This window comes from Halyomorpha halys, unplaced genomic scaffold, assembly GCF_000696795.3.
Source record: "Halyomorpha halys isolate HHAL.00 unplaced genomic scaffold, Hhal_1.1 Scaffold136.1, whole genome shotgun sequence".
NCBI classification, from domain to species: Eukaryota; Metazoa; Arthropoda; class Insecta; order Hemiptera; family Pentatomidae; genus Halyomorpha; species Halyomorpha halys.
Genome location: NW_027111614.1, coordinates 395330 through 412437, shown reverse-complemented (window position 1 = coordinate 412437; position 17108 = coordinate 395330). Strand labels below are relative to the sequence as shown.

General features: G+C 30.2%; 2 protein-coding genes across 2 annotated transcripts in view; one reads left to right on the top strand and one right to left on the bottom strand.

Moving 5' to 3' along the window:
* Positions 1–608: 608 nt before the first annotated feature.
* LOC106678385 (3-oxoacyl-[acyl-carrier-protein] synthase, mitochondrial) lies at positions 609–3027 on the top strand. The gene has a single exon (XM_014416864.2). The coding sequence runs from the start codon at positions 768–770 to the stop codon at positions 2040–2042; it is 1275 nt and encodes a 424-aa protein (XP_014272350.1). The 5' UTR covers positions 609–767; the 3' UTR covers positions 2043–3027.
* A 7753-nt stretch (positions 3028–10780) lies between these two features.
* LOC106678382 (gametogenetin-binding protein 2-like) overlaps positions 10781–17108 on the bottom strand; it is a 20287-nt gene continuing 13959 nt past the window's right edge. Inside the window, exons 5-11 of the mRNA XM_067049704.1 lie at positions 16367–16570; positions 16104–16278; positions 15860–16009; positions 15673–15774; positions 14620–14767; positions 13220–13305; positions 10781–11142 (exon numbers count right to left, since the gene is read on the bottom strand). Coding sequence (XP_066905805.1) covers positions 10990–11142; positions 13220–13305; positions 14620–14767; positions 15673–15774; positions 15860–16009; positions 16104–16278; positions 16367–16570 — 1018 coding nt within the window. The 3' untranslated portion in view covers positions 10781–10989. The remainder of the gene's footprint in view (positions 11143–13219; positions 13306–14619; positions 14768–15672; positions 15775–15859; positions 16010–16103; positions 16279–16366; positions 16571–17108) is intronic.

The window sequence follows — 17108 nt, the reverse complement described above, 5'->3', positions numbered from 1 at the left end:
TAATAAGTTTTAAGACTTAAATTGGATACAAAATATTTAATTGAAACAGTAATAAACAGTCTCAAGAAAGTTAAAAGATCACTTCTTGAAGAAGTTTGTCGGGGGGTGCGGTCAGCAAAGAACAACATGAATAAACAAAACCATATTTATTTATTTTATGCCGACGTTTCGACCTGAGTTTCAGGTCTTCATCAGGGGTTGTGGCGTGTAGAGGGGAAGATTGGTAACTGACTGATGCCAATTGGTTTATGTTGTTCTTTGCTGACCGCACCCCCCGACAAACTTCTTCAAGCATTAATCTACGGTCAACTATCTACACCTCATTATGTAACCATCATTACTTTTATTATTATTTTATTTTTGTTTGTGTCCTGCTAAACGGTTGAGTCCTTTATTTCATGTTAATCATAAATATAACCTTGTGAGTTTAAGTAAATGAATATTGTATGTTTTGTCCTTCTGTTATATATACTTGAAACTTAGTGAGTCAAAAATTCAAGTTGCTTTAACAAAATATAACTGAACTTATAACACCATTTCATGAACTTTCAAAAGCAACACATTCTTGTCTATTTCTTTTTTCTACTTCGATGCAATGCAAAGAAGGTTTTGTTTTGTTTTAGCGAAAGGTTATATTACTGCTGGGTTTAATATTCTAATTTTATTATCGTCCTGTTTGAATGTCATTTTCGTTTGAGCATGGAAATAAAGTTTTTTTCTTAAATGAAAATAAATTTTAAATGTGATTTTAGGTAAATGTTTTTAAAATGAACCGCAGAGTAGTTGTAACAGGTTTGGGTGCTGTTAGTCCTTTAGGGATAAATGTCAAACTTTCTTGGAATAATTTGTTATCTGGTGGGTGTGCAATTTCGAAAATCAAAGATTTAGATGCCTATGAAAAAATTCCTTGTAAAATAGTTGCCCAAGTTCCTCAGGGTTCTGGACCCGAGGAATTGGACATATCCAAGCATGTAACAAAAAGTGATATGAGAGTTATGTCCCTGTCATCCATCTTTGGCCTAATAGCGAGTTCTGAGGCGTTGGATGATGCTGACTGGAAACCAGATGACATTTCATCTAAAGAAAGGACTGGTGTTTGTGTAGGTGTTGGTATGTCTGATTTAGTTGCAATATGTGAAACCAATGAAGCTTTAAAACAAAGTTATACTAAAGTTAGTCCATATTTTGTTCCTAAAATTCTACCAAATATGGTAGCAGGACATATAAGTATGAAATATGGATTTCAGGGGCCCAATCATACAGTATCGACAGCTTGTGCTACTGGCTGCCATGCCATTGGCGATGCCTTCAAATTCATTCAAAATGATTTCGCTGATGTAATGGTGTGTGGCGGTTCTGAAGCCTGTATTAACCCTTTGTCTTTGGCTGGATTTTGCAGGCTCAGAGCCCTGTGTACATCTTCTAATGATTCTCCTAAATCAGCTTCAAGGCCATTTGACAAAAAGAGAAATGGATTTGTGATGGGTGAAGGTTCCGCAATACTGGTTCTCGAAGAGTTGAATCATGCGTTACAAAGGAATGCAAACATTTACGCTGAAATATTAGGATATGGACTATCAGGAGACGCATCACATATAACTGCTCCACATGAAGAGGGGTTGGGCGCGTTACTTGCCATGAAGAGAGCAATTAATGATGCAAAACTACAGCCTTCTGACATTACTTATGTAAATGCGCATGCTACATCAACTCCATTAGGTGATGCTGTTGAACTACGAGCTATTATGAAAATGTTCGAATCAACGATAAGCGATCTCTCAGTTTCTTCAACAAAAGGTGCACACGGCCACTTATTAGGAGCTGCTGGGAATTTAGAAAGCCTTTTCACTGTTTTAGCCTGTCATAATTCAAAACTTCCTCCAACAATAAATTTAACAGATAAGTGCGATGAGGGGAAAAGTATAAATTGTGTTCCCAATGTATCTCAGGATTGGAAATCTAGTCGGAAAGTAGCTTTAAAAAATTCATTTGGTTTTGGTGGTACAAATGCTTGCCTATGTATAGGGGAATACACACCATAGTGATCAAGGCAATTTCCTTATTTATTTATTTTTTTAAAATTATATATTCTACTTAAGAAATTTCATTTGTAATTAGATCTTATGAATGAAAAGTACTCTTCCTTGTTTTAATTTTTTTATTTTATTTCATTAAAACCAATAATGTTTCGGGGTAGTCACTCCATCATGAGGTATCTACAACTAATTCTTCATTCATTCATAAGATCTAATTTATATTTTTAATATACAGATACTACATTCATGTTTTAAACTAATAATGAACTATTCATTCACTTTGAATGATATGAAATTATGTTACTTTAAATTAATTTATGTTGTTGATTCTTCATGAGGCCCGGATTTGTATGCAATTGTATATTTTGTTTAGAAGCTAATACGAATCAGTATATGTAAATGGAATTAGCCACAGTATGGATTTTTCATGTCAACAAGGAACAAAACCCTTTAATTTGAAACGCATTCAACTTTGCACATGTCTGTAGGTGTAGAAAGATCATTCTTCAATTATAAAAATATTTTAAATGTGTTTATGTTGTAAATATTTAAATATATCATATTTTAATTATGTTGGAGACTAAATTATTTGTGTTTTAATTATTTCAAATTACTACTATTTTCAAATATGAAGATTAGGGTTGCGGTCAAAAAGAAAAAAAATAGTCGAAAATTAATCCAATGAACCCAACAACCCTAACCATCTTTTTCATATTTGATATTATACAGTTAATTATATATATATTAAAATTTTCGTATTTTAAATATTTTCTCACATTATGCTTCTTATCTATTTACATATACATTTACATTTTTTTTTTTCTATGTGTTTGTTAAATTATTTTTCTACTCAGAGGCACCCCCTACCTGCCCAACAGCAGAACAATCCCCATTAGACAAATTATATAATTGTACTACTTGTTACTCAAATTGTATAGGTGTAATACAAATTTATCATTTCTTTTTTCCGCCAAATGTGTTCTTAATCTGTTAAACTCAATTTCTGCGACCTATTTTTATTATTCCAGCATAAAAGTAAATTAAAATATTACACAGTGGTCATATATAGAATAAAAAATAGTATAACATTAGTTATTAGTTGTTTTAATTATTTTCATTAAAAAAAAAATGTTAACAATTTTTGTATATATGTATATATAGTTGACCGTAAAAATTGATATATAGGAAGATGGTCAGGGTTGCGGTCAAAGGAGAAGCATAAATAGTTTACAACTATTTATTTTCCGACGTTTCGCCCCACTTTGTAGGGTTTCATCAGGGCTAAAAAGATACAAAATGATACAATGATAAGAATAAAAATACAATGATAAGAATAAAAATAAGTAACAATGGCAAGAGTAAAAATTTTTATAAAAATACGTAAAATATACAGTTAAAAAAATACAGGAGATGTACATAAAACAAAAACAATATGGGGAAGGGAAAAAAAAAAATAGAGATTAAATAAACATCATGAAAAAATAATAATTAAACATAAATAAGTAATAATAAAGATATAAAATGATAATAAATGAGCAAAGAACAAGTCAAGACAACCTACCTGTTCAAAGCAAATGGGTGAACAGTAGGCAACAATGAAGCGGAAGCGTGGAGGAGTGGGGAGCTGGCTCCCCCCACCAGCCATTCAACGGTTATATTTCAATTTAAAATACGTCGCGTATACAGGAAGTAGTGATAAAGATATGATGAAAAATGATAAGAGAAAGATATAGAAATATGATAATAATAATAAATATAATAATTTTTAATTTAGGAATAACTAAGTAAAATTAGAATGACACATATCGTTACTAATAATACGAGATAATACTGAAGAAAATAATACAATATAGGATATAATAACAATGATTGTAAAAGAAGTAACTAATAATAAGTAAAAGTAAATTAAAAAAAATATATACTAAGAATTAAGTAAGAAAAATAATTAAACAATGATAGCAACTGTAGTATTTATATATCATGAAAATAATCATTTATCTACACTGATAATAGTAATAGTAAAGATAACAGGAGTAACATGAAAAACAAAGTGAAATAAGGTAATTTAAAAATCGGAAGTGAAAGTTTACAAAATAAAATAAAAATATATATAAAAGTACAAGGTGATATGTAGAAAGAAGTACATAAAAAGATTAAAAATTAATAATAAATTATAGAGATAAGTGAAAAAAAAGTGATGGAATATTAACAATATAGGTGATGATAATGATAAGTTAAAAGAAACATGAGAAATACCAGTTTACCAAAAACAAGACAAAGTAAATGTGAAAGATAATAAAACATAGATGAGAGAAGAGAAAGAAATTTATTCATTCATGCTGCCCAAATACATCGGGTTGCCACATTACACAGCATACTGATCAATCCGTGATCGGACATATATAAATTACATATTTTTATATGATACAATATAATAAAAAGATAACATTTTTTTTCCACAGTATTCTTTTACAATTAATACCAGTAAATTGATAATATAAGTGATAAAGAGATAACAAACAGGAGAAAAAAACAAACAAAAGTATAATAAAAAAAATGTTTGGTGATGATAATAAAATGAGCGTAAAACAAAAACAATATTACTATACTAAATATAGTCTTAATTAAGTTTAATATATGGCTGTATGTATGCGGGATCCTTGGTATTAGTAAAAAAGTAAGATAGTTTATTTTGAGATTTGAGTCCAAGACATAGTGAAGGAATTGTTGATTATAAGAATTTTTGTATGTTGTCAGTAAGAGAGGGGACATATGGAAGGGATCAATAAATCAAGAGTATGGATGGTGGGTGTAGAGAGTTTGGGGAAGGAGAAGTAGGCGTAGAACGGTTGATGTAAGAGTTAAAAAGTTTCTTTATGATGTGAAGTGGAAAATCATTTGAAAGCAAGATAGTCGGTGAATGTTAGTGTTGTGGTATTGGGGATCGGATAAGGAAAGGTAACGGTGTATGAGATTTTTTGCAATATTAATTTTTAGATGGTGGGGGTGCTGAGAAAAATAGTAGCCTACCGGAGTAAGTGGGTTTGTTATACCAGTCAGTGGGCAAGGAGCCGTCATTATTCTTATTAATAAGCAGGTCAAGAAAGGGGAGGGAAGAGTTAGTTTCGGTTTCAACGGTGACATGAAGGCGAGGGTGGTAAGAGTTAAAAGAAGAAAGGATGTGAGGGATTTTATCAGGGTTTAGAATGAGAAAAAGGTTGTCTAAATATTTTTTGATAAATAAAAGGGATATTTATATATTTATAGATATATTATCAAGGAGGTCATTGAACACAATGTTAGAGAGATCGGGGGCAAGAGAGTTTCCCGTGGCGAGACCTGATGTTTGGTGAAAGAACTTTCCTTGAAAAGTTAGGTATCCAGATTTACAACATAGTTCAAGTTATTCAAGATATGAGGTTAAGTTAAGAGTGGTACGAGGCTCTATTGTAGACCAGTTCTTTTCCACAATTTGGAGTGCTTTGTCGATGGGTATGTTGGTGAAGAGGATTTCAGCATCAAATGAAGTAAGAATGAAGTTAGCAGGAATTCTAAGGGATAATAATTGTTCACGCAGTTGGAAAGAGTTGTGGATGTCATAAGGGTTGTCATGGCTCAGGAACTGAAGAGACAGAAGGAGGAATTGGTTAAGTTTAGAAGATGGAGCATTAATATTGAATATGATGGGACGAAGGGGGTTGCCAGGTTTGTGAATTTTAGGAAGTCCGTACAGATGAGGAGGTAAAGAATTATAAGAAATTAGCTTGTAGTAAGTGGGATGGTTAATTAATTTATTTTGAAGAAGGGTTTTAATATGCTGATTAAACTTATTCATAAGTGAGCGGGTGGGATCACGGGTTGAAGGTAGATAGGTGGATTGATCAGAGAGGAGTTGTATAATTTTTTCAATGTATTCAGTCTTATCTGAGATGACAGTCAGGTTACCTTTGTCAGCTCTAGTAACAATAAGTTGGTCATTAGATTTGAGAAAGGATCTGGTGTGGGATAAATCTTTGAAAAATAATTCCAACAAATACATTCAAAGGGTAGAAGAAAATTATGAAGTGATGAGTCAGGCGCCTAATTTTTAAATTACATATCCTAGGAAAAATTAGATTTGTGAACAATGATTAAGTATTGTTAAAATGTTTTTATGTAAATACATTTTTAATTTTTGTTTTAAATTGATTTGTTATTTTGTATGTAGTTCATGAACTTCCCTAACCCTTTTTGGTTTGCATCACATTTTAAATAACATATTTTAATAGTTCACAATAATAATTATAATTAGAATAGATTTCTTATTAAGTCAATTCCAGTAGACAAATTTTTATAATGAGATAGAAATTCTCACACAAGACTGAAAACACAGGAAACTGCATGTCGATTTCGACTATTACAGCACTTACTAGATAAACATGACTGTAATAAGGCCAATCTGGACATAGGGAGTTGAGCTTTGGGGCTCCACTAAACCTTTGAATTCCTCTTGTATCCAATCCTTACAATCCAAATTCCTTCATAAAATCCTCAATGCTCCTTACTTTGTCACAAATAAAATCATACATAAAGACCTTAATGTTCCCTATGTAACCGATCTAGCCCGAACCCGATATCACTCCTTCCATTATATACTCTCTAACCACTCAAACCCCCTAGTGTCGAACCTTGCATCCTCTTCCATTCCTGATAATCCTCCGAGGCGCCTGATAAGAAGATGACCACGAGACCAGCTAATGTAAAATGTCATTATAGTGCTACCAATGGGTAGTTGCTCTACACGCCTGTAACACTCCATGTTAACTAAGATCAAATTAACTGAATGTATTATGTAATATACAGTTGTAAATTTCAATAAAGATATTTTTAAAAAAATAATATTGTGATAAAAATGTATGAGAGTGCTAAATTGCCGAGATTGTTAAGCTCCTACTCTCCTGGAGCAATATAAAAATTTTCCTTCCCAACATTCCCATTTCATTTCGAGCATTCCTTGCTTCATGAAATCAATTCACTCCAGTATAATTTTTTTTTTTAGTCGTAAAATGTCACTAAAGTTTCATTTCAAAAGTTAATAAAAATGTTTACGTACAAATAAAGGTAAAATAAAACAAATATAAACAGTATGAATATTGCCTTTTATTATTTCAAAGGAACACAACAGGAAATCTATGTAAATACATCAATATTACTAAATTTTTTATGATAAATCAATTTTCCAATAAACGGTACTAACCGACAATATTTTGTAATTAGATCGACAATTTCTATATAAACATACAATACAAGTAAGATATCAAAACAGGGGTTTATAATTTTTTTTTTCTGTAATTATTTTTATTGAATCATTCATAAATATATATTTTTTTAATATTTCACCATTCACTCACATGTAATATCTTTTACCAATACTCTTAAAAATACATAAAACAAGGAGATCCATGTCTGAAACATCTTTTAATTTCACTGCGTTAAACACACTTATTAACATGGAATGCAAACAAAAGTTTAAAAAACAATGCTCTTTAATAAACTATCTGAAAGCAGAGTTGGGCAACGATGAAACTAATAGCTAAAGTTGCCATGGATACAATATTTATTTATCAATGGTTCATTCATAAATAAGGCTCGTATCCATGGCAACTTTAGCTAAAGCTAATTTTTGCCCATCTCTGTCTGAAAGTAACAAAAATAATTTTAAACTATTCTTTTGAAAAACCAGAAAGGCACTTAAAAAACAAAATACACTAAAATAAGTCTATCAGCATTAACTATTTATTATAATACTCCGGTGCGTATAATTAAATATATTTGCACTTATTATAATAAAATAAATTAACAATAAGTAAGATGACCAGTATATAAAATGTAACTTACAAAATTAAATATATTACCAAATATAAAAACAAGGTATAATGGATTACAAAGTCGTTGAAAATATTAAAATAAAACATGGATATGTTTAAACAAATATACATATATATATTTTTATATATATAAACTTTTTAAAAGATTTAATCATATCTGTCTATTTCTTAATAACCTTAAAGCTTTTTGATTCTGAAACAAATTCTCAAAATAAATTTATTTTAAATCCTTGAATTTAAAATAAATTTTATCAAAGATTCAGATTAATCAAAATATTTATAATTGCAATGGCTATTTAATATTTAACTTTCCTAAAACGTAATGCATCATAAGAGTATAGTTATGTTACAAAGCATAAATAAATAATTATTATTGCTCATTAGTACAAATACAACTTATTTTTTAATTTTTATTAGCAGAAGAATATAACATGGTTATAATGTTCATAATAAATAAAAGATTTATTTATCAATTAATTAATTTAATATCCAAAATAGTCTCAACACTATATATTTATTTATTTGTCCTACGTTTCGGCTCTTTCAGCCATCCTCAGGGACATCTTCAACATAAATTTCCTCTCACATTAATTGTTTTCTCCTTGCAGGCTATTTTGCCCAGGTCAATATCTTTATTTAAGTCAAAAACCTTTCTATTTAAAATTTTTAAAAAACCATTCACTTATCTATTCTATAATATTGTCCACACTATAAAAACCCACACCATATAACAAAAAACTATATAGTTTATTATTAGTATAAAAACTTTTTATAGTGTGGACAATATTATAGAATAGATAAGTGAATGGTTTTTTAAAATTTTAAATAGAAAGGTTTTTGACTTAAATAAAGATATTGACCTGGGCAAAATAGCCTGCAAGGAGAAAACAATTAATGTGAGAGGAAATTTATGTTGAAGATGTCCCTGAGGATGGCTGGAAGGGCCGAAACGTGGGACAAATAAATAAATATATAGTGTTGAGACTATTTTGGATATTAAATTAATTAATTGATAAATATTACCTGGTCTCGAAAAATTTTGAAATAATATAATAAAAGATTTATTTTTATTACTTTTTTTTTTTAGTGAGAGACATGATCTAATGTATAATTATTTATTTTCTAATCTAAATGGAATTTTTAAACCATACTATTTTTATAAATCTAAATTTTTAAATCAGTGAATAACATTAGATTTTTTTATTTTTAACGATGCTTAAAATAAAATATGCTGTATGACGCATTATGACTTACCAACTTAAATGGATTTTTTTTTTTTTTAAATAAAAACAAAACCATGAATATATATTTTATAAGAGTCTTCGATTTTAATATTATTATTATGAACTCAAAACGATGAAAACATTTTAGGAAAGACTGATGTATTTTCATATCAATAGTTAACAGATAATTTTTTTTTTAACATGAATTTTAAAATCAAATGAAACGTTGTGAGCTGTATTATATTGTAGGAAAAAATTAACTTTTTCCTGCTTAAAAAAAAAGTTGATACAAAATGCGGTGTAGTATTTTAACAATTATTTTAATTTATCTATTTATTAATGTTTTTATGTGACTTTTTTAAAAAAAATATTGTATAGTAAAGAAAAGTCTTAAATTTTTAGTTATTTTACCGTGATTTTTAAGAACTCAAAATGATCAAATCATTTTCAGCAAAAGAAGGATATATTTTGATGTCAGTAGTTGACAGATTATTTTTTTTTTTTTTTTTATCATTTCTTATAAAAATTAAATGAAATGTTGTGAACTACAGAATATTGTATTGCAGGTGGAAAAAATGACTTTTCTCAATTTAAAAAAAAAAAAAAAAAAAAATTTTAAACATAACTTTTAAAATCAAATGAAACTTTGTGAGCTACATTATATTACAGGAAAAAATTGACTCTCTCCCCTTGAAGAAAAAAAGAGTTTTTTTTTTAAACATTACTTTGAAAACCAATGAAACAATATTGTAAGCTGTATTTTATTGTAAGAAAAACAAATTATGATTATAACTAAATTAATTAAGGTATTTAAAAGTAATATTTAAAATTTTTTAATATGATTTTTATAAATTCAAAAGCATCAAATCATTTATGTATTTCATTTCCCTACTCAACAGACTTTTGAAATGTTTAATATGACTAAATAAAATCAAAAGTAAGGTGGCGTAAATAGATTAATTTTTTTTTGATTTATTATTGGAACGACATAAAATATAGGAAGATAATTTTGTAAGAGAAAAATATAACTTTTTTATTCAAATACCAATTCGAATTTTCTATCATAATATTCAAATTATCAACATACAAAGTGACAAAAATGAGCTGGCCATTTTTTCTAATTAAAATTATATAATTATTTTTCTTATTCAAGCTTTATGCTCTTTGTTAATCTTGTAATCGTTTGATATAAAGCGGATCAGAAAAATTTTAAATCAAGAAAGAAAAATAAATTTACGAAGAGAACTTGATTTCGATGAATCAATATATGCGTAAAATATATAATTTTCATGTTTAAAAATCAATCAAGAGTTATTAAATGCTCTGAATTATGATGAGGACATCAGAGTCTTAAATGTTAAAATGGTTTTATTTATATCATAGCGGTATTATTACTGCTTTTTAACTTAAAGCTAAAACCAATACAATGTTTATAATTTTTCTTTTTTTTTCCTTATTTTTTTTTTTAACAACTCTTGGGAATGTATACAAAGTAGTGCCATACTTCTCTATCAGATTTAAATAAACCATAATACAATTCAAATAAAGACACCAAAAAAAATCTATGTTAACACATCCATATAATTGTGTGAAGTACAGAGAACAAAGAAAAATAATTATGTTAGTTTTGGCACTAATTGACACTATGACTTCATTTTTTTTTTTTTTTTTTTTTGGATTTTTTTATTTCTCCATATTTTCTTTTATAAATGAGAGTAAGTAGAAAATAAAAAATTGGTATGTACAGAGAGAAACAAAAAGAAAAGAAGCTTATGAATGTTTCGAAAGAAATGAAACAATATTTCAGAGTAAATAGAATAAATAGCAACAAAAAAGTCTAAAATACTTAACATTCTCTAATGTTTACAGCTGAGTGGTGTTACCGCACAACTCGGCAAATCTTTGCCTTAGTGTTCTCCGCAGTTCTTCTCTTTTTTGTGTAATATTAACTTGTGACTGAAACTGCCTAACGTCTTCTAATGGAATAAAACTTTCCTCATCAGACGAAGTTGTTTCCTTTAAAAATAATAGACAATTAAAGATGGTTAAATAATTTCAAAAAATGAATACACTATTATAAATTCAATAGAACAAAATTCTAGTAATAAATTGGATTTAGAGTGATACAATATTTAAATTAAAAATTTCATATTATCCAATATATCTCCATGATTTTTTTTCCCTGTGTGGATAGCATTGGTTTGCGGAAATTGGGTATATTTCAAACCCCAATTTTCTTTGGCAATCAACTCAAACTGAGCCAAAAGGTCAAATACCTCGGAATTAGTTTTGACGCAAAACTGAACTGAGGATCACGTTTGGCAGAAAGTAAAAGAAAAATTAGAGCTACCTTTTGGCAAGTAAGACACACTAGGACACTACCTAGGGTTTCAACCCAAAGGTCATGCATTGGATTTACACAGCAATAATAAGTCCGAGAATTTACTATGGAAGTATTGTGTGGTGAACAGCCATGCAAAGGGCTTCCCATGTGCGAATGGCCAGTAAGTTTTATTAAACAAAATATGTAAATAAAATAACAAAATAAATATAAAACTAATAAATATAATTACATTAAATATTAATGACACCATCTACAATGATCCACTTTATGCTCAACAGTTTATTTTAATTCTCCAACGTTTCGACGATAAGGTCATCATCAAGGAGACAACTTTGATTATTGATTTGTCACAATTCATTTCAAATTGTCTTTCTTATGCAGGTTAATTACCCTCGTCATATAATAAACCACACAATTTCAATACAAAAACTATGCTTAAATTTTTTTTTTTAATATGTAAATAACTGACTGTATTATTTCAAACTATGAAGAAGTTAATAGTGAACAATTATTAATTTGCCGATGTTTCGCCCCACTTTGTAGAGCATCATCAGGACTGCTCCAGTTGAGAGCTTTCGAACCACATCAATAATATTGAAAAAAAAGGAAAGAGATAATATTGAAAATTTTTATAAGGATAATTTTTGTATGGAGATTGTGCGGTTTATTATATGACAAGGGTAATAAGCCTGCAAAAGAAAGGATGTTTTAGATGAATTGTGACTAGTCAATAATTGAGGTTGTCTCCTTGATAATGGTCTAAGGGCCGAAACGTCGGAGGATTAAAATAAACAGTTGAGCATTAAGTGGATCATTTGTAATTGGTGTTATTAATATTTTATTTAATTATATAAGACAAATCATTATTTTATTTTAAATAGATATAAAAAATATAATTAATTAAGTAGTGACTTTTTAGAAATATTTATGTTTATAAACTAAACTCCCAAAGGGGGGGGGCTCTTTTTGTCCTGTAAAAAATGGAAATGCAGCTGTTATTGCTATGATGGTTTTTTTTATTAATAATTAAGGAATTTGTAAACAATCAGTTCTGTCTTTATATTTTTGTTTCCTAAAATTTTTATCCCAATTTTCCTGATAATATATCTTTTCATAAATCATGTTTATCAAAACAACTGGAAATCAACATTTTGTGAATTTATTTTGTCGAATATCATAAAAACTACTACTCCTATATAGATAAACATTATAAATTACTGTATAGTACATTCAATTAGCTTTAATTAGAGTTAATTTAGTTATGAATTGTTGTTTTTTAAAAAAACTGTATCTCGGGAACTATTGAACATAAATAACTCTATTAGGGCTCATATATTACCAAATGTACTCTACTTTAAATGATGTTTTCTAGTGTTGTTGGTAGTTTTAAAGACATGGAGCTCCGAAAGAAAAATTACATTTTTTTTGTAACGTTTAGTAACAGTGGCCATTTTTTAACACTATAGTAGGCAGACTCATAAATTTTGACTAGTAATGATACATAATTTTCATTAAAGTAACCAAAAATTTGAGTGAAATAACTGACTTTCTTCCAGCGGCCTAAGGTACTATCTACCTTCGGTAGCTAGGATCCAAAATGGGATATAATAAAACAATTAATTGTTGATGATTCGTTTTTCTTCTTGGGCAGCCTAGCTTTTTAATTTGGACACAGGAAAAAATGTAATCCTAAAAAATAAAATTTTTTCCTTGATTGATTAAAACAATACAGAAAAAAATGAGGCTTACCTCCAACATCTGCTCGAGAGACAGTTTCAATCTTTCCTCACCTCCGTTCGGTTTCGCTGAATTACTAGTGACTCTGTTACAAACTCCTGTTAAAAAGAAATAATTTCATTTTTAATTTTGTCCTAGAAAAATATTAATTTAGTTACTCAACAGAGAATGCAAAATTTTAAAACAATTAATATTATAATGGCACTATGGTCCAATAATAACCCGGGCCTACTCCACCACAGCTAACCAATCTACACGGTTTCTTGGTTTCTCTTTCAATCTTTCAACATTTAACGGCTTTAAATCCTCCTCCACATCATCCAGCCATCTGATCCAGGGATGTCCTCTTTTCAGTTTTCCATCTGGTTTGCCATAAAGCATCTTTTTGGGTATCCTTTTATCGGGCATCCTCTCGACATGTCCTATCCATCTTATTCTTGCTCTTTTCACTAAAATCATGATCTTGGCTCCCCAAAGAGTTCAACCAGCTCCTTATTCCTTCTCTAAATTCCATTCTCCGAGACTCCTCCCCATATCCTTCTGAATATTTTTCTCTGCCAGGTATTGAGCATCTGTTCTGTTTTTCTTGTCAAGGGCCATGTTTCTCCATAAAGCATCTTTTTGGGTATCCTTTTATCGGGCATCCTCTCGACATGTCCTATCCATCTTATTCTTGCTCTTTTCACTAAAATCATAATCTTGGCTCCCCAAAGAGTTCAACCAGCTCCTCATTCCTTCTCTAAATTCCATTCTCCGAGACTCCTCCCCATATCCTTCTGAATATTTTTCTCTCCCAGGTATTGAGCATCTGTTCTGTTTTTCTTGTCAAGGGCCATGTTTCTCCCCCATATATCACTACTGGCCTTATGATGGTTTCGTAAATGACCACTTTCATTCTTTTAGTATGAGCTTTAAACTTCAATATTTTTTGTAGTGAGAAATAACACCTATTTCCCGCTGCTTATTTCGTTCTCTACTTTGCTGCCATCTGTAACCAGGCTTCCCAAGTACTTAAATTGTTTTACAGAACTGATACTGTGGCCTTCGAATGTTACTTTGCTATACTCTTCTTTATCCTTTCTTGAACTTTTCATATACACTGTCTTATCTACATTAACCTTGAGGCCTAATTCAAATGCTGCTTCTTCAAATTCCTGAATGTTCCTTTTAATGCTGTTCGAATTCTAGCAGCAATGACTACATCATCTGCATATGCTAAATGTTCAGACAGTGAATTGTAAATGATCCCTCCTAAATTAGTTCTAATTGAATGAATAGCTACGTCCTGTGGTATATTAAAATAAAGAGGATCTCACCCTGTCTCAAGCCATTCTCCACAGAAAATTCCTGGGACAGCAATTAATATATTGAAATATTTAAAAAAATTAATATAATAAAACAAAAATTATTACCTTCATCATTACAAAAACCATCGCAACATGCAACTTCTGAACCGTCCGGTGAACTAGGAGATGAACTGGCATTGTTATTGCCACTAGAATAACCACAGTCTTGTGAGTACTCGCAGCAACAGCTTCCATTGTGTTTTTCAGCCTTATTCTTGAATGGAAAAATAAAAAAAAATATCAATGAGGAATGCTGTCATTAATATAATGAATCAATCAATCAATCAAATGAATGAATGGATTGATCAATTATATGAATCAATGAAAAAATAATTTTTCTAGGAAAAATGTCTCCTAATAATTAATACATTAAGATTAATTGTCAGACATACATTTAAAAAGTTTCAGTATACATGCTGAAATTATGTAAAAACCTTAGGTTATATTATAATTTATAATAGTAATCAATAATGGACATATACATTGCTCACAACGATACGGATGTTTAGTTATGTATGTTTAAAGGAAAGAATGGATGAGGATTTACGAATGGAGATAGGAATAGAATTCCAGATGTATGACAAATGATTTGCTAAACGAGGTGGTTCTATGGGAGGGCATATATAAACTGATCTATTGAGATCTGTTGTTTAATGAATGAATGGATGATTGGAGAGTGAAGAGATCGAGGATATTGGTAGGTTTTTTTATTTTAAAGACTTGGAATGAGAAAACACCAAGGAGGTATTGCCTTCGGGAGAATGGATAGAGCGATTTCAAGTCAGTATACCACCTCATAAAATGGGTACCCTTAGTTGGGGGAAAATATGAAGTCGATCATAATCATGAACAAATCACACCCATGCATAGCCGTAGTTCAATTAAGAAACAACTCTTTTTTTTCCAGCAAGTGTGCAATATTGTACAGCACCCTTTACTTTGTTCAGAACAGACCAAATGCCTTTGCAAATTTAGATCAACCATCTCGTCCAAAAGTGAGAAATCGTGTTCTGGCCAGTGCATCACATCTGGACATTCATAATGTCCAGGATTTGGCTTCAAGTCGTCCTGAGACTTTATTTCATGTTCTAATAAGATCAAATGACTAAATTGGCAAACCTGGGTTAATGGTGTTTCGATTCCTTCGAGGCATGAAAGAGATGTCTCGCTTAAACTCAGGCTATTGTGAAGTTGGCAAGTTGATTCTACGGCGTCATCCACCTAGACAAATTCACCAATTAGTTATGTTCTCGAGAGTAAACAAATGGCTGGTCATTGGTTTATAAGGTGAATAAAAAATAAATACTTTTGAATCTGCACCAGCCTTTCTTTCTTTCCTCTTCTTCCTCTTAAGTTTCTTCTGTTCTTTCCTCTGCTGTTTAGCTAATTCTTCTTTTGTTAACTCTTTGTATAATAGTTCAAGCTTGGAAATTCCTCTTTTAAGTTCGACAGAAACCTATAACAATAACAATTTTGATGTTGAAAAATCATAACATAATAGTTATAACGATATCTTTAATAAACAGTAAAAGTTTTAATCTTCTTATAACCTGAAATTTTCTGCTAAGAGCATCTATAGCAATGGCTGCCAAAACCTGGCAGGTTGTTTCTTCTTCTTTTAGACGCATTTGGATTCTATGGAGTCTTTCATAAACACAAAGTCCTAAACATGTAATAACCTCACCCTGGGCAATTTCCAAAGTTTTTGCATGTCGCTCTCCTCCACTACAAAAATAATAAAAGTTTTATTAAGTTAAAATTATATAAATAATCATTTTACGAGTTTGAGTTTACTGATATTTTATTTACATACCTGCCGATAATATCAGGATGAACCCTGGCAACAAGTGCTGTCACGTAATCAGTACTAGGTGGAAGATGAATGTGTTTATCTGGTAGGCAACGCTTAATACCAGCGTATAAAGATGGAACGTAACCCTTTTCTCTGCCTGGCTCCGGCTCTTCCACGAGCAACCAATAAGCCCGTAATACTTTAGTTCGGCAATCGCCACAAAACCTGGCAAAATTACAATATTAACATATCTGTAAATAAATAAAAAGTAGGGACTTAAAATAACTATAATTTTCTATTTCAAAATAGTTTCATAAAAATTGTTTATGAATAGTTGTGTTAACGCCATATATATGTATATGTGTATTGATTGAAATGTAAATCTTTTTTTTTGTTTTCTTTTAATCAGCTGTTGGTAAATTTAACACATGACAAGTATGTTTTTGTTTTAAAAATAAAAGAAGAGTGTGTGAAGAATTTTTCTAATAATGAGTAATAGAGACGGTTGCTAGGGGTGATCATTGTTACGTCACCTAGCTACGGACCGACCATCTTGTTTGTTAGGGCAGTAGCGGCTAATTAGTGGCCCTGATAGCGTCCTCAGCAGCCCTGTCTGCGTTTATAGTGTTATAGATTGGACATTTGTGGAGTGTTTTAGTCGACTAATTAGTGGCCATAGATCAGTCGCCCCGTCGACATCGTCGCCCATTTACACTCGCCCAGTCGAGTAGCCAACTTACAGTCGCCCAGTCGCTGTACTTGT